This window comes from Megascapheus bottae, chromosome 1 (genome assembly GCF_031878675.1).
Source record: "Megascapheus bottae isolate mThoBot1 chromosome 1, mThoBot2.hap1, whole genome shotgun sequence".
Classification (NCBI taxonomy): Eukaryota; Metazoa; Chordata; class Mammalia; order Rodentia; family Geomyidae; genus Megascapheus; species Megascapheus bottae.
Window position 1 is genome coordinate 28,347,088 of NC_143509.1, and position 25,245 is coordinate 28,372,332.

Consider the following 25,245-nt stretch of genomic DNA (forward strand, 5'->3'; position numbering starts at 1 on the left):
TCCCCAAGACACAGCCCATTTCCCTTTGGGAACAGCACCCTCGAATCCTCTGTGTCCAGGCCCTGCCTGAGGCCTGCTCAGGGGTGGGGGTATGGGAGGAACAGCAGGGGAGAGGCGGCTGAGGGCCAGGAAGTGACACTTGAGTGGACAGGGCCAGCCTGCTTGGCCCTCAGAACTGACAGGTGAGACAGAGCACAAGAATCACAGACCTTAATCCCCCGTAGTGGACAACCCGGTGTGGGCGGCTGGGAAGCAGAGTGCACCAACACCAGAGGCTACCGTGGGCCACATAAGCCTCCCCCCCTCAACTTCCCTCCCCAGTGCGTGACGCATGCTCTTGAACACCCCAGACAGAGCCTGGAAAAGCTCCGGAACCAAGGCTGGAGTGGTGGCACTGGACAGCCCTGGGCCACAGCAATGGAGGGGCAGAAGGAGAGCCTGCATGGTGCCGTGGGGCCTACCTGAGTGGCCACTTTGCCATAGTCAATCCACCGCAGCGTGGCAAAGTTGGTGGACTCGGCGCAGTTGAATCCATGATTGAAGCCAGCATGGTAGCCGTAGGGAAACGTGATCATGAACTCCCCAGCCTCCTGCGTGATCTGAGGAGCAAAGGTGTATAGATGAGGACGGGCATGCAGGGAGGGGAGCCCCACGCTGAGGAGTCCGTGGGGCTCCACAGACTCCCTGCAGGTTCCTGCATGTTGGCCACCCTGGAGGCTGAGGTAGGAGGAAAGAGAGGTCCAGGATGGCCAGAGTTGCATAGGAAGATACTCTTTAAGAGAGAAAAGAAAAGAAGAAAAAAGAAGCACAGCTCCCCCAGCAACGGCGATGTCTTCTGGAGGGAGCGTGGGTCTGCGGCACGTAGGCAGTGCGGCGCCTCCTGCTGTGGTGGGGCTGCGGCACACTCAGTCACAAGGTTAGTGGTAGCAGAAGCATGGGGACACATTGGTGACAGGGCCCACGTCCTCCCTCACCAGTGGTGTGCACATGGCACCCCTGGGTCATGTCACCATCACAGCCCTCTGCTCACTGTACCCCAAGAAGTGGCTGTGAGGAACACTCCATCTACCGCATAACGAGGGGCTCACCCTACTAACCACAATTTTATGGGATCACTAAGACAGCTAATTCACCCCAAAACACAGGCCAAGTCAAAGAGCGGGCTCGAGTGTGACGCGTGGGTAAATGGGGATACCAGCCTCTGGAGGAGAGACGCTCGTGCCCAGGCAGGGTGCACCCCCTCCCAGGGAGGGGACATTCCAGATGACCAGACTGGCCACCACTTGGCCCTTCAACAGATATATTTTTCCCCCCTTGGGTGCATGTCCAGGGGCTTGAACTCAGGACCTGGGCACTGTTCCTGAGTTGTTTTATGCTCAAGAATAAAGCACCACTTGCACTAAAGTTCCACTTCCAGCTAGAGTTTCTCATTGGCTTTGCTGCTCAGGCTGGCTTTAAACCACGATCCTCAGATCTCAGCTTCCTGAGTAGCTAGGATGACAGGCGTGAGCCACTGATGCCCGGCGAAGCGGCAATCACTTCCCACGGTGCCCTGGAGCCTGGCAATGAGCTGCTTTGGAGACAGGGCTGTGGGCCTGAGCTGCAGGTAGGAAGCTGAGGCCTGGAAGGTGCTCTCTGAGGTCAGATGGGCTCCTTTGTTCTCCTAGAACAGGGTGAGAAGTGCGGCCATGACTATCTGGAATTCTGGGTGTGGCCGCCAGGATGTTTCCCCTGGTGTCTGGGTTACGCAGCCCAGAGTGGCCTGAGGGGCACAAGGCTGCCTGTGTCTCTAATAACCATGGTGGCACTCTCCTGTGCTGTGCCTCTCTCCGTAATAGCACCATGCTTGGGCCTGTGCCTTTCTTGGGCGTCTGGTGTTGCTGAGTGCCAAGCAGGTCATATGGGTTGGTTGGTAAGTACATCGAGTGTCTGAATATTTCTCCTGCTCCTGGGTCATTTGTCTTTTCACTGTGGCTCCATCCATGTTCTCCAGCAGACACGAGAACTGGATTCATCTTGGAACCCAAGGCGTAGGCACAGGCGGGTGGGTGGGGGCGGGCAGCAGAGGGGGGCCTGCAGAGCCAGCCCCCACTCACACATCCGTCAAAACTGACACTGCCTGGAGAAACGCCAGCTCCTGAGAACATGGTGATATTTTTCTTTTCAAAAAATTAATTGCACCAATCATAGGAAGTCACTGTGCATTAAGTTGTGTATTTAAATTCCTGTCCAAGTGACAGCCATCGTGCAGGATGGGAGAACACCCCCGGTGTGGGGCCAGCATCCACGTCACAGCCTCGACTTCCAGCCCTTGTCCCTCAGCCCTGCAAAGCCGGGTTGCTCTTCCTGTCACCCCAAGCCTGGTGTGGTGACAGCCCCCAAACTCAGCCTTCTGGGGGCACAGCCGGGTCCTCTCACCCCAAGCTGGAAACTTGGAGAGGCACATGGCAGCGGGGTGTTAGGTTAGACGGCAGGGCCCTGTACCTCTGGGAATGGACCCCAGGATGGAGGATGCACAGTGAGGATGCTGAGGTTCCTGGGAGAATGTGGTGTGTTCCTTCCGCATCTGGCCCACCCCAGCAGTGATGATAAGTCAGGAGGAGTCTGGGATGACAGACAGTGTGCAGCATTAGCTGGCAGTCCAAGATGCCATCCCCTGATGCCAAGCCCAAGGAAGCTGTGCCCATGTGTTCTGTGAGCTCACACAGAACAAATGAGGAAGTCAATGGCATATTACACAAGTACACACTTTTAATTATTAAAAAGCTCTGCTATTGATCTGCTTTTTCTTCTAGAAGTAAATACCATTACTGAGATTTATGGCAGGGAGCAGGGAACTGCTCGTGTGAAGATGCTAGGAATTCAGATGAGGGATCCACACCAGGCCGGGCCCACGGGCTGTGCCACGCGGGGGCTGCGCTCCACTGGCCCACAGCATCAGGGGACACGGAGGGTAGCCATGCAGGTGGCTGGGGGCTCGGTCATTCAGGGCAGGAGTAAGGTGGCAGGGTGCTGGCAGCCCTTTTGGGATGGGGGGTACACTGGCCAGGGAGTTTGGTGTTTCAAGTTCAGGCAGACAGCAGCGTGGGGGATCCCCAGGTGCCACTTAAGTGGAAGGATTTTCTCCCAGAATCAGACCCAAGGTCAGCCCTTGTCACTTCCATGACTGAGTAGTCACCTGATAGGAATCTGACCACCTTTTCCTGATAAGGAAGGATTTCTGACAAAAGCCCCAGGAGCTGGCAAGCCCGGGGAAGCCGCCTTTCTTCCTCAGCCTGATGTGGCGGCACCGGGCAGGAAGAGGGAGTCATCCTCGGTTGCCACAGCAATGCTCCGAGCAGAACGATTGAAATGTCAGAAGCAATTTCCACGTGCCGACATGCGACATGAGCGAGGGAGTGCAGGGTCTCATCACAGAACGCGCTCCTGGGCCTGACAAATTGCTCTTCACAAAGCCGCCATCCCCCAGGAGACCATGTCTCCTGCAGGGCGGGAGGCTGCAGGCAGCTGAGCCGGGCCAGCACTGCGGGACCCATGCAGCTCCATCGTGGGGCTGGAGGCCAGGCAGGAAGAGTGGCACGAGAGCGGCTGCCACCCAGGTACCCTGGAGTTGCTGGGTCTGCAGAGCTGAGCTTCACCCCAGTGTGGGGGCCCTGAGCAATGGAAGCTGGACCTCTTCAACCCAGCCCTGTGAGGGTCGTGGAGCTCATCACACGAGCTCAGGAGTCCCATGGCTCCTGTCAGAGGGAGCCTAGGTGCGGGGATGTGTCCTCTGAGATTATCACTAGCTTTCTGGCCCCAGCAGGAGCCACCATGCCTACCACATGGTCCCAGGGTACCTCCCTCTAGAGGGAGGGCCTGGGAGGCCACGCCTAACACTGGGCGTGGTCTGGTTTAGGGGTCATGGGAAGCAAGTGAAGACCTCACTTGACCCACATCTTCCGCCATATGCCCAGCCCCGAGCAGGCAACATAGCTCGCAGCCGGTCACAGCTCTAGAACCTTCTCCAGGTTAACAGGTCTATCTCCTAGGCAGCCTAAGCCAGCCAGCTAGAGCTCAGGGCCTGTCCCATCATGGGCATCTCCAGGCTCCGTCCCCAGGACCCACCCCACCAAGGACAACCCCAAGCCCCGTCCCGCCAGCTTCAGGCCTGTACGCACCCTGCTGAACGGGATCCCGTACTTCTTCAGGATGATGGGCGAGATGAGGGTCATCTTGTGGCGCAGGAAGGCATCGCAGCCCTGCGAGCTCCCGGGGAAGAAGCCTGGGGTAGGAGAGGACACTCAGTGAGAGGGGCACAGGCCAGGGTGGCAGGGCTGGCATGCTGGCCCTCCAAAGTACCATGGGTGGACAGCACGGTTGGGGTGGGTGGTGGGGGTGCCTGGAGCCTGGCCCCACGGAAAGGAGAGGCCCATGTCTGTGACAGGCCCAGTGCCGGGGCACAGCCGTGCAGAGGGCAAGGCACACTCAAGTCATGGATGCCAACCTCATGCCACCCTGAGCAGAGATGGAAAAGACAAGGGGCCGCCAGGGTCTGAGAGCCAGACAAGACAGGAATGTGGCAAGCAAGCAGTGCCCACACAGAGGCACCTTCCTTCTGGGTAAGAATAAAGAACCAAGCCTGAGAGCTGTAGGGGGGTCAAGGCGCCCTTGCCACGCCAGCCCCCCATCTCCCCACTCGGATCCTCTTCCGGCTGCTCAGTGAGGAGGCTGAGCCTCGTGGTGTCTGGATCTGCAGCGAGAGCTCCCACAGGGCTGGGTCTCAGGTGGGAGAGTATGCGCCCTGCCTGCTCTTGCAGGCTGGCTAAGCAGTCCCGGTGGCCAGGGTCAGCTCCACAAGGGCAGTAGAGGCCAGGGTCAAGTAACGCCCCTGGGGTCCCAACAATAAGGCAGCCAGCCCTGGGGTGGGGCGCAGATGCTTGCTGAAGCCCAGGCTGTGCTTGTGGGCTGTGCTGAGAAGCACACAGGGCCTTGCTGGCTCCGCTGCCCCCTGCTCCAACACCTGCTCTGCCCATGACCCCAGGGAGGACTGGCCTCAGCACGGGTACACAGGCCCAGGAAGGCCGGGCGGTGGGATGGGCAAACACCAAGTACCCACAGGCTGTGTCTACACCCCATCATCCTGCATGGACCAGGCCGCCATGCAGATTAAATGGAGAGGTGGGGTATCAGGGGGTGGTGGAATGGGTGCTTGTGGGTGGGGGTGGTGGAATGGGTGCTTGTGGGTATCCTATCCTCCATGACTCACTGGCAGCCACAGGCCACCCAGGGAACCTTCTGGAAGCCCGTGCATACCCTGGGCCTGGCCTTGAGGCCAGCACATGCCCTTGGTGGGTGACCACCAGGAGAGCACACGTGCCGGCATGTGAGCGCAGGATGCATGGCGCACACCGGCCACAAGTGCATGGAAGGTACCGGGAATCATTGCACTCACAACCTCCCCTGGCACTAAAAGCATTTCAATTAGAGTTATGACTGCCTGCCACCCAGCCGCCGGCCGCGCTGCAGTTCCTCTTTTTAATGCACAGTTTAAGTGGCTCTCATTAAAGCTCTAATAAAGGCACACATTTTAAGTGATTAGCACCGATAATGCGCCAGCACATTAATGTGCTCTCCGCGGGCCCCACAACTCTCCCCGCGAGCCCACTTGGAGCGGGGCTATTCATTCTGCACATTAGTTGCAGCCGTTCTGCCCAGCTTTGGGATGGGGTGGGGGGACACCTCTCCCAAAGGTGGCAAGGCCTGAGTCTGTGGAGGAGAGTGGTGTGGCCTCCTGCTGCCACTGCTGCGGCCACAGCCCTGCCCAACCTCCCCCCAATCCCGCCTGCCTCTGACCCATGGCCCAGCTATTCCTGAGCTATGCACAGTGCCCTGGCAGGAGTGAGCTGGCATTTTTAAAAGCACACAACAGGGAACCCACACAGAGTTGCCTTTCCTTATACAGAAGCCAGAAAGGCCTGGGAGTTTGGCCTAGAGGTAGAGAGCTTGTCTAGCATGAATGAAGACCCAGGTTTAATTCCTTGGTACCACATACATAGAAAGAGCTGGAAATGGTGCTGTGGCTCAAGTGGTAGAGCTCTAGCCTTGAGAAAGCCCAAGGACTGTGCTCAGGCTCGGAGTTCAAGCCCAGGACTGGACAAAAAAAAAAAGCCAGAAAGAGCTGATGGTGGCCCTAAGACTGGCCTTCCCCTTCTTTTCCAACACGGACCAGCATTGTGGGGTCTGGGCACTGGTGATATTCTCCAGGCACCTAGGATGGCTGCTCCACCACCCTCGCCACCATCTGCCAGCTTCTCCAGTACAGCTGTTTACAGGTGTGGTCGGCCGAACCATGGCACCCTCCCTGACTGCAGCCTGCTCCCAGACTCTGTGGGCAGGAATAAGCTAAGGACCCTGAGTAGGGACCATCTTGAATCATGCGATCCTTAGATCTCACCCTCCTGAGTAGCTTGAGTAACGGGTGGAAATCACCAGCACCCCAGCTTGGATCTGCAAGTTTGTTTTTTTTAAATCATTTTGCAGCCACTAAGGCTGTGGCCATTTGTTTTACACAGTAGAAAAACATGCAAACTATATTTTGGAATGAGCTTCACGCCTTGGTTTATGTTTGGAAGCGTAAGGGGATGCTGTGGTGGCTGGGCTGTTTGTGAGTGGTGGCACTGAGATGCCTCTGCTATGGGATCTCTGCTAGGGCTAGCAGCAGAGTGGTGGACAGCGCCTCCCTTCCTCCTGCTGCTTTGGTAGCTGGCATGTCAGCTATACATGGGCACACAGAAGCCACACCAAGACAGGAGCAGCTTCTCGAATGGGGGGGGGGGCTCAATACCCTGTGCCCTTGTTGCCCTCACATAGTACCCTCACCACTGTGCCTGGCCAGCCCAGGAGGAAGTGCCTCTGTTTAAGGATAGCCTCTTGAGTGGATATGAGAGTAAGGGGACTCTTTGAGCCAATTAGAACTTGCTATGGTCTGAAGGTCCCCACATTCTTACACTGATATTTACACCCCTATGTCATGGTGCCAAGATGTGGCAGTCAGGCACACATGCAGGGCACCACTCAAGAGGCTGAGAAAGGAGACCAGCCTGGACTACACAAGGAGACACTGTCTGAAACAACGGAAATGAGGGGGGTTGTCACACTGGAGTCTTTGGGGCCCCGTCATCAGAGGATGCTTGGCTCCTACCGAATGCACTGGCCCTGGACCTGGGATAACCAGGAGCCAGAACTGGGAGCATCAAGCATTGTGCGTCCCTAAATGAGTGGGCTCAGTGGGTCCAGCAGGTCAGGGTCCTTGCAGGGCAACCCCGTGGTACAGAGCCCTCCAAAGATGTAGTAGTTCCTGGAACCCGAGACTGCACTGACCATGGCTGGGATCAGGAGCTGTCGGGGAAATCCTGCTCTACGCACCTGCCCGGCTATCTTCAACCAGGGTGGTCAGGGCCTCCAGCAAACCTACCCTGGAGAGAGGCCCTGGACGGAGGGAAGGGGTGCAGGCGGGTGGTAAGTGGAGGCATGGAGAAAAGACCTGTGCTGAGGGCTAGGTCAGCAGGGAGGATGGCCTGCTTACTCAGTATCCCCACGTGCTGGAGGACACATGGCACAGACAGACATGTGCAGCAAGAGGCAGATCAGGCTCACTGGGCCAGGCCTTCATGCGGAGAACTAAAAACAGGGAATGCAGGGCAAAGGTAGTGGGGATGTGGGGAGTGGGGAGCTCACCTTCACGACCGGACAGCACTCAAATGCAGTCCTTCTGGGTGGCTGACAACTGCTTTCCCTGCCTCCCTGCCACCCAGCCCAGCCCGCCCTGCCTGCTGCAGGCACAGACACCTACCGATAGCCAGCCGCTCCAGGCGCTTGCCGTGCTCGGGGGGGATGGCATACCTGCAAGAGAAGGGAGGTGGTCAGCACATACTGAGCATTCCCAGCACAGGGCAGGGAAGCCAGGACTCAGGACTGAACTCAGAGGCTGCCATGGCCACTACGTGCCAGGAGGTGCCAAACCCTAGAGAGGCCAGAGGAGCAACAAGGGATGCAAAGCCCTGCGCTGAGCCTGGGGATTGGGGACAGAAACTCTGCCTAGCTGGCACTTCTGGCTGTGCCATCCACATTCCCAGCCTGGAGTCAGCAGGGAAAGCAGCTTCGGGAGGAGAACATCACCACTATCACCGCTTCCTAAGTTTAAAAGATTCTGAGGCTCTGTCATCTGCACAAAGATGAAGGTGAAAGTTTGCAAACAGGCGGAGGGCTGCTGAGCCGCTGTCACCAAGCTGCCGACACCAACTGGAGCTGCGGGCTGGGCCTCTTCTTGCCACTGCCTGGCCAGGAAGATGCCAGGAAGCACATGTCCCGGGGACATGTGGCTGTCACAACTGGGAATTGGTGGGGGCCAGGGACACTGCTCAGCACCTGATCCCCCCCACCCCAGATCACAAGCCTGCTCTGGAGCGATGATGCTAATGTCTCACCTTCTAGAACATGTAGTCAAGCAAGTGGAGGTGTGAGGCAGCCTGGCAGCCTTTCCCCACAGCCCTTGGACAGGAAGCAAAGCAGTGAAAACACCAGAGAGGAAAAGACCGCCCTGACCAGAGCTGTACAAGCCCACACCAACCGCCAGCAGAGACATTTGTTATTTTTCTAATGAAATGGAGGGGTGGGGTGGGAAGATAAGAGAAACATCTTGTTGTCTCTAATCTAAATAGGATTCAATAATTAATTTCTGGGCACAGCACATTCATAGGGCCTCTGCCAGAAATACCCTGGGCACCTTCGGCTGGGTGGATGCTGGAGAATTTTCCACTGCGTGGACAAAGTGGAGGGGGTGCTTTCTCACTCAGCCAGTCCCCATTTACGTAAGGACCAGGGTGCTAATCCCTGGTCCAAAGCGCCTTGCTGGGGCAGTGCCCCCCCCTCGGGGAGTGAGCCAGTCCAGGCCTGCTGGGAAGACGCCTGAGGATGGGAAGGAACTAATTTATGGCTCCAGGGCTGCAATGATTAATGCAAGATCCCCAGCCTACAATGCTGCTTTCACTTAATTACCGCCTGTAATTGGGAGTTGTAAAGATAAGATTAATTGAATCTGGTGGATGTTAAAAGTTTAATACATTGGAACGTGGCTCCTGTTATCGGAAAGTACAGACTGCAGGCCGCCGGCCGAGTGTGCAGGAGAGCAGCCCCTGGAGAGATTAGGAAGGTTTTCGGATGGGAAGCAGGTGGGCATAGACTTGTGGACCTGCCACCAATGCCCAGGAGCACAGAGCCTCCTGCCACCCAGAACCTAGTGACAGCCTTAGGTAGCCCACACCCCAATGCCAGGTATGTGCCAAGCCTGCTCTGTAAGACTCAAGAAAAAAAATCCTCGGCTCACAAGCCAAAGCCACAGGGCAAGGGCATCATTCTATAAGGAAAGCACTGTGGCTCTATGCCTCAAGGGTGGGCGACAGGAGCCCCCCACACAGCGGAAGCCATTGAAGTGCCAGTGTGCTACCTGCCCACAAGACGCTGAGCATGTCCCAGCCCAGGTGGTAGGGCTGACCATGGAGGACAGACAAGGACAGGACAAAGCAGGCTCAAGCCGGCTGGGATAAGCCGGGGAGATCAGGACCAACACTCCCCAAGCCAGGTGTCTTACAGACCCTTCAGGACCCCCAGAGCTGAGCCCCAATGCCCCCCTAACACACACCTCCCCCACCTCCTCCCAGACTGTCCTGGCGCCCACTGGGGGTTCGAGAGGTTTGTTCGCTCAACCTGCAGGCAGTCAGGCATCTTCCTGGCCATTAGCAAGCAATTTCTGGGGCTGTAAAATAAAGTGGGTTTGATTGGTCATGAACACAGGGAAGCAGTCTGCCTCCTCCCTGCCTGCAAGCCTGGACTCCACGACAAGGTCAAACTTCATGGCCCAAATCCACTGCTCTGGGCATGCCTGTGGTCCAGGTAGTCGCTGTGGGTGGACGAGGCAGTCCACTCACCCAGTAGCAACTTTCTCAGACAGATGGTATCCCTAGATCTTCCTCCAGACTTCTCCCAGGGTCTTCTCTGGGCTCCTGAACACTGGGCAGTCTCCCTGGGCTGCCTTGACCTGCTTGGGGTCTCTCACCCCACCTGTTGGTGCTGCTCTGACCACAGGCCCCACCTCTGACCTCCTCCTCCATGTCAGCACCCCCATCCTCCTGTCATCTAGGTTCCTCTGGAGCTGACCTCAGCTCACTCCCCACATCCCGCAGACCCAGACCTCCCAGGATGACATCAGCTGGGCCCATCCCCTGACTGGGGCCTCAGCATGAGGGAGGCTGGGCTTTGCCAGGGCAAGGGCAGCCTTCCTGGGCTGTGCTGGGGGTGGGAGCCTATGTGAGTAAGGCCTGAGAAAGATGCCAAACTGAGATGCCATCCTTGGGCTCCCAAGGAGAGGAGCCCCAGGTCAAGTCACCCCTCTGGAACAGTCCCCATGGTCTCTCTTGGTATCTTTGTGTCTTAAAAGCCTCTGGTTTTGTCCCCGATCCCACCTGCTCTTTGTTTAAAAAAATAAAATACTGGACCATTTCATGAATTTTCCTGTCATCCTGGCACACAGCCATGTTAATCTTCTCTGTACTGCTTCTCTGTATCTGAATATCTTACCCAAGCAAGCACACTGTACTTTTTTTTTTTTTTTTGCCAGTCCTAGGCTTGAGCTCAAGGCCTGAGCACTGTCCTTGGACTTTCTCAAGGCTAGAGCTCTACCACTTGACCCTCAATACCACTGCTGGCTGTTTTTTCTAAGAATGTGGTACTGAGGAATTGAACCGGGCCTTCGTGAATGCTAGGCAAGCACTCTACCACTAGGCCAAACTCCTGGCCCCACACTGTACTTTTGAATGTTTACTGCAAGGTACTTCTGGAAGATAGGAAGCAAGAACCCATGAACCATTTGCTTCTGTATCTCCCTGGAAACCTGGTGTCCTGCACTGGCCAGCAGGATGCATTCTGTATTCAATGCCAATGCCAAGGGGATGCTGGGGGTGGGGAGGGGCACTGGGAAGAACTGAGGGAGACAGGCCAGGAGACCCTGTATTCTGTAAAGCCCAAGGGGCTTCCATTTTTAGATGAGGCATCAGCATAAGACCAGTGGGAGGCCAAGAGGGGAGGTGACCCCAGAGGCTCCTTCTGAGCTGGGGACACAGGATGGAGTAGGACCAAACTCAGGCCAGCAGACAGACAGAGGCCGCAGGAACAGGTCCGGGAGAGGTAAGGGTGAACTAACTGCACAGAAGGCTCCAGAAGGAAGCTACATCCTGGGCCTGGGCCCTCTGTCCTTCCAGATTTCTTCCTGGAGGAATTACTGCCACCCTAAAAAAGGCAAAGCTGAAAACCCACAAACGTAGCATTGGGGCAGAGGCAGAGGCCAGGCCACCCCAGCATAAGCCGCATGGATGAGAGCAAGTGTGAGCGTGCCAGGGTGGCGGAGGGTGCACGGTTGTGGTGGGGACCCTGGACCTCCAGGCAGGACCATCAGAGGCACCAAGGCTAAGGACAGGAATGCTAGGTGAGAAACAAGCCTGTAGCCAGGCTGGCGCCACAGCCATCGTGGGGCTAGCTAACAAGGCTTCCTCCAGCTGATGAAGAGCCTCTGGTGTGAACAGGCCAGAGCACAGCCACAGGGTGCTCTGGGCCTCCAGGAGGGGCAGCCACAATCCCAGTGGCCACTGAGCCTGGCTGTGATTGGAAACCAGCACCTTCCGCTTTGGACAGGCGGCCTCCCTCTCCACTATGCCGGCCACGGTCTCAGGTCCGCCATGGAGGATGCTATTAATAGTGTAATTTTCTTGGTGTTTTGTTTATTCCCCTGGAATGGCTTGATGGATGTGAATAATTATCAGACTATAAAAGCCAGCAAATGTGCTATTTTCTATCGCTCTAAATCATCAAACAAATAAAGTGTGAAACAGCATTTTTGAATATAATTTTCCCCTCTAATGGCTTAGAATTATTATCAAGAACAATGAAAATAAATAAGCAAATGCCTTGCGAGTTAAGCATTAAATGAGTGTGTCAGGAAGAGGAACACAGGCCGTCCTGGGGCGCGGGGCCTGCTCAGGAGCCGTCCGTCACACGGCAAGTGAGGAGTGCCAGGCCTGTGGGCCACAGGCTCAGTTCCGCTCATCCAGCCCCTGCCCACGAGCCTTAGAGGCTCTGCAGGTGCTGCCCACAGGGGCTGGGAGCTCCAGTTTCGGGTCACTGAGTGTAGGATGGCCTCTTGGGTTCCGGGGTGGCATGGGGAGGCATCTACTCGTTAGTCCAGGGGGGCTGACGCATCCTCAGCTAGCCAAAGCCAAACACAGGCGAGGTCTCAGAAGAAGGAAAGCCCCACACTGTGGTCATAGCGAGGCCAGCATTCTTCCCAGTCCCTGCCCTAGGGTTACATGTGCAAGGAACAGAGCCACTCCTGAGACAAGGATGGTGGGCTGAGGACCCCAGATCAGGGCTCTGAGCCCTGTCTGTCCGTGTTCACAAGGCGCAGGTATTGGGCAGCAGCCCCTGTCTAGGACCCTCTCACTCAGATCCTCTGGAGGCCTGCAGCTGGGGAGAGCTGGTGACTTTCTGCATTGACAGCCCTACCATGCAACGCTCCAGCCGTTAGGTGCCACGGTGATCACCCGCCCCGTCCCCGCGCAGTGCCAGGAGCAGTCCAGACAGCAGCCCTCTGGAAATGTCAACTCAGCCACGGCAGTCGTGGGCTGTGGAAGTCAATTTCACAGTGTGTGCACAGGGCAGACACAGGGCCCCGTGCCACTTAACATGGGCTATGATGGACACAGAAACAAGAAGGCAGAGCCACAGAGCCTGGCTGGCTGTGAGCTGGAGGCTCTGGCAGGGGTCAGCACCACTTGCAGCCAGGAGGCCACAGCATAGCCAGGGCCCTGCCTCAGAGGGTCAGTTCCAGTACCATGCTCCTTGAGCCTCAGTAGCCCTGGCTGTCTTCTCTACCCTACTTTGCCCATCCCTGAGCTCCTCGCTGCCCAGGCCCTGGGCAAATCCCTCTGCTCTGCTCCTCCAGCCTCAGCATGGAAAGGTCAGAGAAGCAGAGAACCAGGCGTGTGGCTCATTCCTGTAAACCCAGCGATTCAACAGGTGGAGATTAGGAAGATTTAAGTTCCACGGCCAGCTCAGACAAAATGAGACATCATTCCAACAAACCAGGTGTGGAGGCAGATTACCCAAAAAGGAAAGAAGGTCAGAGGCCAATCCCAGGTATGGGGGTGAGGCCCTACTTGGCATGGTCCAGGTGGCAGGGGCCTGACTCCAGTGAGAGAGTGCCTGCCCAGCTCCTGGGAGCCTTTCGGGTCAAACTCAATGTGGACACACACTGGGGCAGGAGGAGGGGACTTCCGTGGTGTTGAAGGGCCCAGCCACAGGCATCCAACAAGCAGGGAGCCAGGCCAGCTGTCCCCCAGTCACCCACCAGCTCCACACTCAAGGTGCCAGCTTACAGAACAAAGCAAGGAAAGGATGGGAGGGGGAGAGACTAGCACAGACTGTGACACACACATAAACAGCCCTCCCAGGTCCAGAAGACTGACTACACCAAGAGTGCCCACAGTGGACGTCCACAGACCACGAGGCCACACAGGCAAAGCCCAGCTGGGATCTGGAAGCAAGACACAGAAGACATAGCTCAATGTTCCCAGCAATGGGACATGGAAAGGAGAGCAGCAGATGCCTGTCGCAAGGCCCCCTGGCCAGCAGCCAGGACCAGTGGCAAAAGCAGGACACAGCAATGGTGCAGGGAGGAGAACGTGGCCCACAGGCTTACAAAAGGCAGGGGTGGTGGCAGCGGGTGGTGAGCGGGGCGGCGTGTCACTGCAGCTCAATTGCCGAAGGAGGGCTGCCAGCATTCCCAGCAGGACAGGTAATCTGGACAGATGGGCCCCCTGTGGGCCAGTGCAGGGGGACAGACAGCAGCTCAAGGTGCCCTTGGCACGCAGCGGGAGGAAGGAGGGCACCCCCATCCACAGTCTGCCTGAAGGAGACTGCAAAGATCCAATGTGGGGGGACAGGATGTACAGCTGCCCCCATCCCCATCCCCATCCCCAACCACTGTGACATGTCTGCAAAAAGAGAGCTCGACCTGGGCCACCCCACCTCTGAGACGCCTGCACTTGTCCTGCACCTGCACAGCACAGGCAGCGCTGGAGGCAGAGTCTGGGAGGGCGCAGCTTGTTTCCAGGGAAGTGCCTGATTGAGCCTCGGCTTTTATCTGTAATGGATCGTTTTTCGGGACAATAGATGGAATTTGGTATCTCACACCAGCAGTGTGGATGATTTCAAATAATGACATTTTTATTGAAACACACACAAGGATCAAGAATCTTGGGCGTGAGAGACAACCACGAGCTGAAACCGAAGCCAGGACCAGCCACCATGGGACACCAAATAAAGCTCAACAAAGCTGGCGAGAGCTAGTAAAGCATGAAACAGGCAGCAGGAGGGGGCGGTGTGCACGGGGCGGGGGGGGGGGGTCCTAGCAGGGTAGAGGTGGCACTACACCTCCCTGGGGGCCTGCAGAGCCCACTGACCACCCTCCACTTAAGCATGAGTGGGGACTGCACAGCCAGGCAGTGCTGGCTGGGTGGCACGTGAGCCCCCAGCTCTGGGTTCACATCTGAGTTGCTTTTCCTAGGTGGTCCACGTATGTGACAGTGTCACGGGGAAGGTGCACGTGGCTGGGGATGGAAAGAGGCTCAAGTGGGCAGCATGGGGGACCACAGTGGACATGCTGGTCAGAGTTCTGTGCTTTTACAATGCGGATGCCTCACCCCAACTGGTCTGGAGGCCAGCCCACAAAACAACCAGGAGGCACCCCAAGCCCCAACCATACCCCACCCCACCTTGTGCTCTACCCACACAGGGGACCCCCACCCTCTCCTATTCCTACCCAAACACACAGGTCAGCTGGAACAGAAAAATAAGGCCCCAGAGTCCTGAAGGGACAGGCCGCTATTGGGGAAGGGGAAAACATGAGCAAAGCGGAGAGGGGGGAACACAGGGGAAAGCGGTGGAGAGAGAAGGAGGGGAAGGAGGGATCAAGAGGCTCCCTGTGTCTGGACTGGAGAGTGATTAGGCTGCCTACAACAACTGCCCCCATGTGTCCTGAATAAAGGACAGGAGGGACAGCTGGGGGCAGTGCTGAGGTGGGTGGCGGAGAGGGCGGGAGACGGGAGTGCCTGCCCCTTAAAGATGACTTCAGACATCTGTCTTTACCACACACCCAGCCCCATGGTGGCCCCTGTGTGGCATCTTCCCTCTTAAATGCAGGGCCAGCTTAAGAGGTCTTAAGCGAGATCCCTGCACTCAGGGCCAGGGCCACAATCTTGAGGCTGGCATCTAGAAGCAGCAGGTGCACTACAGAGTGACATGTGCCATGGAAACCACTGGTGTCCATGGTGATGGGAGGTGGGGGCTACAGCCCCACGCCCCAGGTGGCTGGACGATCTCTCTACAACTCTACCTGGCATGCTCGGAGGCAGGAAAGCGCTGCCAGGGCATTTCCCCATACTAACTAACAGCTCTGCTGCAGTGGGCAGAGAAGGATTTGGGTAGCTAGCCCAGCCTGGCCGGCCTGGTTGTTTCCACCCCTTGCAACAGAAAGCCCATGGTCTTCCAGCACAACCGGCCAGGCCGTATGTCTGTCACCATTCCAACGCTAAGCACCCACACTGAACAAAAGACACCAAAACGATGGGCCATCTGCTCCTGCCAGACCACGCCAGCATGCGGCGACGGGCCAGCACTGCCTGTATCCGCAAGTACTGTTCACGAGGCCCCTTCAGGGGCATGCCTGTCCAGGCTACTGCCGCCATCCACCACCATGGTAGGCCCCCTCCCCCAGAGCCTCCCCAGCCCTCCCTCAGGGCACTGTGCCAGGCATGGCTCACGGGGCCCAGTGGGCCCTGGTCCACTGTGGCAGTTTTCTGGCCACTCTAGAGCCAGGTACGGAAGCAGGGGCTTCACACAGGTCACCCCCCATACCCCGACACGCCAGCCCAGACTGACACATGGCTAACTCATGCCCCATCTGCACACAGGGATGAAGGGCCTGGCCGGAGCCACATGCTGCTGGCAGTCAAGAGTCATGAGAAGCGGTGGCTGCACAGGTCCTTTTGGCAGGGCTTGGGGTCAGAGCACATATCCTGCACCTACAGCAGGTGTGGCAGTAACCAATCTTTTGCCATAGCCCCATACTGGGGATGGCTGGTGATTCATCACAGAGCAAGGCCTGGCCACACCACACACAGGTAGGAAACCAGCAGGAGAGTGCAAGCACCTCCACACACGGCAGTGGGCCGTGACCCGGGCTAAACATGCAGGAAGGTCATGCTCAGCCCCATGGTCAGGGACGTGGGTAAAAGGACACACAGGGCTAAGGGGTGGTGGCTTGAAGTCCTCAAAGAGAAGGCACAGCTGGCACTGAGGGCACCTCTGTATGTGGGGGCTGCAAGGGGAGGGCCAGGTGAAGAGCAGCACGCATGCACCCTTGGCACTGAGACACTTTATGAACTTTGCACAGTAGGACAGGTCCCTGACTAGTGAGGGCACGGGGAGGGGGACAAAAGGAGGCCCCTGACTCCAGGGCCCCAGGCACAGTGACTCAGACCCACGCTCCTCTCAGTGGCTGCACTGATTATGGCCTCAAATCTGCGAGCTGGGGCCAGGAATTTGGCCTAGTGGTAGAGTGCTTGCTTAACATGCACTAAGACCCAGGTTCAATTCCTCCGCACCACGTACATAGAAAAAGCTGGAAATGGTGTTGTGGCTCAAGTGGGAGAGCACTAACCTTGAGAAAGCCCAAGGACAGTGCCCAGGCCCTGAGTTCAAGCCCTAGGACCACAGACTAGGTGATGAGGAGTAGGTCTGGCCTTCCTGGGGAGCCCTTCAAAGTGGTATCAGACAGCAGGTGGGTTCTGACAGTCAAGGGACTGAGGTCTGCTCACAAGTCCAGCCACCAGCCAGAAAGGCGGGAGAGTCCTTCCTGGAGTCTCAGACAATGGTGACTGGCCACAGGCCACAGCAGAGAGCTTGCTGGGAGGCGCTATGGAGGAAGCTGCATAAAGCAATCCCACCCACCCGCTTGTCCACCACCCACCCTGGAGCAAGGGAGGAGGGGGAGCAAGAAAAAGGAGCAGGCTCTATATACCTCGGTTTACAGAAGCACTAGCCAGGCGCCAGCGGCTCACACTTAGAACCCCAGCTACCCAGGAGACTGAGATCTGAAGATCTCCATTCAGCCCGGGCACAAAAGTCAGTGAGACTTTTATCTTCAATTAATCACTCAGAAACCGGAAGTGGCACTGTGGCTCAAGTGCTCAAGCACTAACTTTGAGCTTACCAGCTCAGGAACAGTGCCCGGGCCCTGAGTTCAGGCCCCATGACCAACTGGAGTTAAAAAAAAAAAAAAAAAGCACTTGGAGAACTGAGGAACTGAGGTTCAAAGACAGCCCAGGCAGGAAAATCCACGAGAGTTTTCCCCAATGAACCAGCACAAAAGCCCCCGAGGACCAGTAGAGCTACAGCTCAAATGGTAGAGCACTAGCCTTTAAGCACAAAAGCTCAAGGACAGTCCATAGGCCGTGAGTTGAAGACCCTGGATTGGTACCACAAAAGAAAAGCACTTTGGGGGCTAGGATGTAGCTCAGTAGCAAAGCATTTACCTAGCAAAAGTGCGACATCCTGGGTTTGATCCCCAGTACCAAAAAAGAAGACAAAAAAAAAAAAAAAATGGGGCCGTGAATTTGGCCTAGTGGTAGAGTGCTTGCCTAGCATGCAGTAAGACCTGGTTTGATGATTCCTCAGTACCACATAGAGAGAAAAGGCTAGAAGTGGTGCTGTGGCTCAAGTGGTAGAGCTCTAACCTTGAGGAAAGCTCAAGCCCCAGACTAGTAAAAAAAAAAAAAAGTTGGGCCGGGAGTTTGGCCTAGTGGTTAAAGTGCTTGCCTAGCATGCACGAAGACCCGGGTTCGATTCCTCACTACCACATACATAGCAAAAAGCTGGAAATGGTGCTGAGGCTCAAGTGGTAGAGCTCTAGCCTTGAGAAAGTCCAAGGACAGTGCTCAGGCCCTGAGCTCAAGCCCAGGACTGGCAAAAAAAAAAAAAAAAAAAGTCAGTGGGACTGACATTTCTATGTGTGGACAGCCGCTCCCTTGAGCCACACATAAGCATAAAAGCACATTTCATTTCGGAAGAGGCAGGACCAAAAGGTAAAAGCAGAAGTCATTCTGCATAGTACCTGACAAACAAGCCTGAGTGCCTCACCCCAAGCCCACCACCCATCGTGACCCCAGGGAGAGCAGCAGACTGACTCATAGTGGGGGCCCACAAAGTCCCTGAGCAGAAGGGAGAGAGGGAGAGCCCTGCCCCGCACTGGGAAGCACAGGTGACATTGCCTGGAGCGGCTGACAGTGACATCCCCAGAGCGGAAGTCACTCCGAGGACTCAGCATTGTCCCCAGGCTTCAGCAAATCCACTGCAGGGCTAATAAACATGGCATGTTCTAGAAAATCACCCACTGAAAAAGCAAACAAAGTATCAAAACCAGGAATCAGCAGAGCGGCATGGGGCATCTCCAGAGCCCCTCACCCCCTCTCCAGCCAGGCCCCAAGAGTACAGGGCCAGCAGCAGGAGGCAGAGCACGCACAGGGACACAGTACACACAGCCTGCAGCCCCGGAATCGGCGTGTGTCCCCTGCTAGCTCTGGAGACACACAGAGCAGCCTAGGCCGGGGCTGGCAAGAGCCACGGGTGAGTCCCCTCATGCATAGGGTTTCCTGGCTGCTCTGCCCCAAGCTCCCCTGTCCTGGGAATGGAGGGACACAGTGATCGGTGCAGCAGCGCTGGGCGGGAGGCCTCAGCAGCTGCTCAGACTAATGGGGCGGACAGGCTGTGACTCAGAACCGCACCATGCCGCGTGTGCCAGATTCCCCGAAATTGCCCATCGTCATCGGTCCGCCGCGGCTGTTAATGACAGCGCCATTCCCCTGCGTGACGGCACTCGATGTCCCAATTTGAGACTCAGACGTCTCTCAGTCTCAGAGCTCATTGTTTAGATGCCCAGAGCAGCCTGCGGTGTGAGATTGACTGCCCAGTCCTGACAAGCAGAAGGCGGGGGCTGGTGGCACCAGGCAACAACAGAGTGGCTGTGACAAGAGCAAGGCCAAGGGCGTGATAAGGAGGCTGAGGAGGGAGCCAGGCCAGGGACAACACAGCTGTCCCTCCATCAGCCCGTGGGCCTGAGCCAAGCGCCGTGTAGAAGCGGTTCCTGTCCAGACTCTCAGTCCTGCAGGGATGCACGAGCTCACACTGTGTGACCTGAGACCCTGTCATGTCTATCTGTGTCTCTGTCTATCTCACACACGTACAAACTGCAATATAGAATACACACACAGCTCCATGCATGTAGACACACACTCTGGCTGACCAAACACGGTGGCTTGCCACATCTGAGGGTACCGCCAGGACATTGAGCAGAGGTCACATTACTTCATCTTTTTTTTTTTGCCAGTCTTGGGGCTTGAACTCAGGGCCTGAGCACTGTCCTTGGGCTTTTCCTCACGGTTAGCACTCCACTACATGAGCCACAGCACCACCTCCGGCTTTTTTCTAGGTATGTGGTACCAAGGAATCGAACCCGGGTCTTTGTGTATGCTAGGCAAGCACTCTACTACTAGGCCACACTCCTAGCCCCTTCATCTTTTTGGGGGGACGGGGGGACAGTATTTGGGTTTTGGCTAGGCAGGTGGTTCTACCCAGTCCTTTTCTGCTTTCATTGTTTTTCTAGTGGGGTGTTGAGTTTTTACCTGGGGCCAGCCTCAGGGCACAATCCTATCTATACCACCCTAGCAGCTGGGACCAGAGGAGTAAAGCACCACGCTCAGCTTTACTCAGCTCACAGGTTGAGACAGGGGTCTTATCAACTTTTGACCTAGATGGTCTTAATCCTCCCAATCCCTGCTTTCTAAGTAGCTGAGATTACGAGTACGAGCCACCATACGGGCTCCACGGACCCCCTTACCAAAGAGGCCTGGGCTTGGGGCCAGGAGGAACGGAGAGCAAGCAGCATCATGGACACCTCACCAGCAGAAGATGAGAGCATGCACAGGGCGAGAAGAGTCCTGTCCTGCCTCACTATGAGGAGCACCAGGGAGGACAGCCAGCCACACTGTGCCGGAGCTCTGGACGGTTCTTGGCACTCCTCCTGTGACAGCCAGTCCCAGGGGCTGCAGAAGGGTTCTGGGAAAGGCCAGGGAATGGGATGCTTGGTCTCTGCACCAGACAGGGAATACGAGGCTTCTGGGTGCCTAGCAGCTGTGGGGTCCTCCTTGGCCAGCACAGACCTGCAGTATAGGCCACAGGGCCTGGTGCTGTGTCTGGGGATGGGACCACTGGCACGGCCCCTAGCAGGCCTCCCAGCCCCACACAAGCCCCTCCTGTGCCTAGGATGGGAGGTGTGCACCCTCACATGGCATGGCATGGCATGGCTGCCTAGCCGCTCAGCCCCACAGGAGATGAGGCTGTGGAGGGGAACAGGAGCTGGCAGAGATGGGGAGCAAAGGAAGGCAAGGGCACCCTCCCGACAGACACACCTGCCGGCCTGCCCCCCTCACCCCCTGCTGGAGGCACAAGCTAGGGAGGCCTCTCATCAGCGGCCCCTGGGTAGGGAGCCCTGTGCGTGGCACCCCAGGACCTGCGGCAACCCCTGTCCACCACTGCCTCAGAGAGTCCCAAGGAACAGGACAGCACCCCCAAAAGGAGGAACCCGAAGAACCATGGAGGCTTAAGTGTGGGGTGGCTGGGGAGGGTGGTGGCCACACGGCACGGAGGACCCCAGACCAAGGCCCGTCACAGGGACTGGCCTGGCTCCACACAAAAGGAATGCCCACTGGCACAGTGTTCTGCCTGCTCCCCAGCCCAGGGCATGCCTGAGAGAGGTGGCAGGAGGCATGGCAATTCAAGAGGTGGGGCCTGGTGGGGCATCTTGGGCGATGTGGAGGGACCCCAGGGTGTGTTGTCAGTATGTCTGGAAAGCTGTGAGAGCCTCCAGGAACACACAGCACTCAACGTGCTGTCTCAGGGGATGGTGGCAGTGACGGGAGGCTGGGCAGGTGACAGGAGCCAAGGTGAGGGGCCCTCAAGCAGGCCATGGAAGTGGTCAGGGCCTGCCCAGTTGCCAGGGCCCTGGAGCCCAGGTGGGGTGGCTGGCCAGCATTGTACCCTTGTCCACACCAGTGCCCGCCATGCCTTTGGCCTCACGGGCCAGGCAGTGGGGGGGGGGCACCTCAAGGCCCCATGCAAAGGCGGATTTGGAGGCTGATGGACATCTGAAACACATGACAAAGTGGCCACACTCGGGGTGGCTCCAGAAAATGCAAAGCAGCTGGTACAAGGCACTAAAGCAAACCCCACATCAGAACAGGAGCAGCTCCCACTCGGCTGTGCGGCTGTGACAGGTGCGGTCTGATTAGGGAGACAGATGTGGAGCCCAGCTGCGGCAGCCCTGGAAGCATCTGCTGGAGTCCCCACCCCACTCCTGAGCCAGCAAAGGGGGGATGGGCAGTGGGCACTACTCCCCCAGGGCTGCAGGATGGATGCCCACAGGAGCCCCAAGAGAGGGCAGACAAGGCCTGACAGCTCCCAAGGTGCACAGGGCACCCAGGTCCCTGAGCATGCTGGGACTGGGGACACAGGAGTGACTGGACTCTGCCATATCTGATGGGAAGACTGAGACCTAGTATGCACATGCCAAGAAGGAGGAGCACCCACCCGGGCCTCCTCCCTGGAGAGGAAGGCTCCTCACAACTCAGATACTGCAAGCCCACGGGAAGCCCCCTCCCCCTGGGGCACCCCACTCCCTCAGGATCACAAGCCAGGGCTAAGGTCAAGGTGCGGCCAGAACTTTCTATCCCCAAACTCCCAACTGTGGCATCACTGCTCGCCTCTGCTCCCCAAATGCTCTTAACATTGGATGGCATAAGGGCGGGGCCGGGGCTCACCGCTACCCATGGTAGAGACGGGGCAGCAGGCAGGGCTGGCCAGCCTGCGACATCCTGTAGAAACCACTGAAGGCCACAGGTTCTGGCCTTAGGCATCTGGCCCGAACCCTCCAGTTATTGCTGACCCCTGGCAAAAGGCTCTCTGTCCAGAGGTGGCTTTGAGGGAGAGGTGGGCATGGCATGTGCTGCCAGCATTGCCTTGGTCCCTGCAGGGGGAGGATGGACATGCCACTTGCTTTTTGTTTTTTGTTTTAGTTGGTCAAGTGGCTTGAACCTTAGGCCTGGATGCTGTCCCTGAGCTCCTCAGCTCAAGGCTCGTGCTCTACCGCCTGAGCCACAGCGACACTTCCTTCCCATGTTGCTTGCTTTTGTCCTATTTTTTTTTTCCTGATCATCAGGCTTGAACTCAGGACCTGGACATTGTCCCTAAGCCTCTCTATGTTCAAGGCTACTGCTTCACGACCTGAGCCACAGTGCCTCCAGCTTTTTCGGTGTATGTAGTGCTGAGGAATTGAACCCAGGGCTTCATGCATGTTAGGCAAGCACTCTACCACTAAGCCTCATTCCCAGCCCCTGTCCTACCTTTCTTTAATGACCTTTCTCATGGAGCAAGGGTCTTTCTCCCATGAAACCCTCCCCCGCGCTCCCCTTCCCTGAGATGCCAGAAATGCCAGGGATGAGTAGACACCGCCCCTCCTCTCTGCCTGCTGCCCTCCCAGTGCCTCCTCTGCCCTGTCAGTGGCTTGGCTTCCTGCCAGCCTGGTGCTAGTTACTGCAGTCCCTGATCCGGCCCGCAGCCTTAACTTCAGGGCCTGGGAAACTTCCATGAGGCTCAGTCTTGTGGAAAGACGGGGGCGCCACCTAGTGGTAGCAGAGCGCAGGACTCGGGCAGCCCACTGGATCCCATGTCTGTAAGTCCACATCACATCCACACACGCCTCAGCCCACATTCCATACACCTGACAGGGGAATTGCTGGCTCCCAGGGCCCCAAAAGGAGCCACCGCTTACAGAGAACCAGCGCGGATCCCACACCTACCTCACTCTCGGGCAGGGACTTAAGGGTCTGGGGCTGCAGCTGTTCGGCTTCTGGTGTTGCATCAATGCTGCCCTCAAGAGAAAGCAGCTCTGGGGACCTCAGTGCCAAGGCGTCCTGGTTAAGTCCTTTCCATGAAGGACATGGTGCCACCCCTCCAGAAATTGCCACTGGAGGCTCAGTACCATGCACGAAATGTGCCCCCAAATGCCCAGCTGGAGGGGAGGACACAGGGTAGGACGCCCCAAGACAGGGGCACAAGTGGAAACATGGTGCCTACAACCACAAGGACCAACATGCACGCAGGACAGATCAGAGAGCCTGAAGCCTGCAGTGAGGGCCCCAGACACACCACAGAGGGGTCACCTCTGCAGGCTGGGTGTCACCACAAGAGACACAGGAGAGCAGGGGAGGGAGGAAGGGAAGGATACCTAGCCTTAGCACTCAGGTACACTGGCTTCCATGCCCAGCACCAAAACCAGAATCAAGAATCCAGAAGTAAATCTTACCCTCCTCCCCCCCCCCCCAAAAAAGGAGGGAAAGCTGGGTACAGTGGCTTACACCTGGAACCCTTGCTGCTCAGGAAGTTGAATGCAGGGGACTCCAGGTACAGGAAGAAAATTCACAAGACCCCATCTTAGTCAATAAACACCAGGTAGTGTATGAGTGTCATCTTGTCTATATTCTGCTTGGAGAAAAAGTGAAACACAAAGGACCAGGGGCATGGTGCAAATGCCAGAGCACCCAATTCACAAGCACAAGGCCCTGAGTTCCTAGTGGATGAAGGGGAGGCATCCCCTGGGGATGCACCCTGGGTGCGGTGGCCCTCTCAGCCCCACCACTCTGGGAGCAGCTCATCCCTGAAGCTGCAACAACACTGTGGCAGGGACACAGAAAGGCCCTCAGAGCAGCACGGGAGCCAACACGGACCCCGGCTACCACAGGCTACCACTCACAGTATGGCCCCACCTTGACACCGCAGGAAAAATGAGAGCTAGAGGGTTTGAGATGGCCTGCCCAGCTCTCGGGGCCCAAGGAACATGTATGTGCACGTGTGCATGTGTGTGTTTCACACAAACACATGCTGACACCAGAATGTGAACTCAGGGTCTCACGTTCTCACTTGACTTTCTTGTTGACAGATCTACCACTGGAGCCACACATCCACGCCAGCGCCCACTTCTTAAGAAGCAGAGCCTGGTCTCTGGGCGGTGGTCTGAACCCCTCCCGGGCTGTGCGCATCAGGCCTTGCCGGGCACTCACCAGGACTTGGGCTCCCCGAAGTGTAGGTAGTTGATGCTGTACAGGTCCATGTCCTCCGTGTGCCAGGCAAAGGTGGTCTTCCACATGCCGAAGTACAGGTAGGGCGTGTTGACGCCCTCGATGATGGTGCCGCACTCCCGCTCCACCATGTCCAGGATGGTCCTCAGGTTGCCAATGTTCCACTGCGACACGTCCTGCGGGGCCCCAGCACACCGTCAGTGCGCCTGCCTGCTCCTGGACAGCCTCACGGCCGGGCCCTCCACAGGGGCCCACCCGAGCCCTTGCCTTTGTGAAAGAGAACGGCCCAGTCCACCCCCCAGCTGCCCTGTGCTGCACACGTGCTCATCTGGGCTATGCTGGCCACCGGCACATGGGCTGCAGTCTCAGGGTGAGCCGCGCAGCGCGGCTGTGAACAAGTAAGGAAGTCAGGGGGTGGGACCGGGACAAAGGCATTTGATCCCAGCACTGGGGCCTGGCCTCGGTGCCATGGCAGCCCTTCTGGCACTTGCCACCATGGAAAACCAAGACAGAACCTCACCCGCCCTCGACTCTCACATAGGAGCTGTCCATAGCCCCTAGGCTGTGCCAAACCTGTGTGCATGTTCACATCCTGTCCCCATGTCACAGGCCCATGGACAGGTAGACCAGGGATGGCCTGACAAGGTAGCTTTGGCAGAGCCTGGAACAGAATCCAGACCCCTCGTGGCTATGGCAGGAAGCCACATCCAGAAGGTAGACGCTGGGGGACCCTGGGGCAGGACATCCTTTCACTTGAGTCTTCCTGTCCACATATCACCTGCACACTGTGGAGGGATAAGGGAAGAGGACCTAGGCCTCTTAGATCAGGATCAGGTGCTTCTGTGGTCTCAGCCTCAGTTTCCCCATCTGTAAGGGCAGAGAGCTGTGCTGCACCAGGCAGGGTACA

At 57.2% G+C, this 25,245-nt stretch overlaps 1 protein-coding gene and 1 non-coding gene across 2 annotated transcripts in view; both read right to left on the reverse strand.

The window, feature by feature from the left end:
* Positions 1 to 25,245, reverse strand: part of Kdm4b (lysine demethylase 4B) — a 68,134-nt gene that overhangs the window by 28,380 nt on the left and 14,509 nt on the right. The window contains exons 5-8 of the mRNA XM_090340523.1: positions 24,321 to 24,514; positions 7,835 to 7,884; positions 4,161 to 4,264; positions 462 to 599 (exon numbers count right to left, since the gene is read on the reverse strand). Of these exons, the coding sequence (XP_090196649.1) occupies positions 462 to 599; positions 4,161 to 4,264; positions 7,835 to 7,884; positions 24,321 to 24,514 (486 nt within the window). The remainder of the gene's footprint in view (positions 1 to 461; positions 600 to 4,160; positions 4,265 to 7,834; positions 7,885 to 24,320; positions 24,515 to 25,245) is intronic.
* LOC150068684 (U6 spliceosomal RNA) lies at positions 10,524 to 10,626 on the reverse strand. The gene has a single exon (XR_016538473.1). It is a non-coding gene; the product is annotated as a U6 spliceosomal RNA (small nuclear RNA).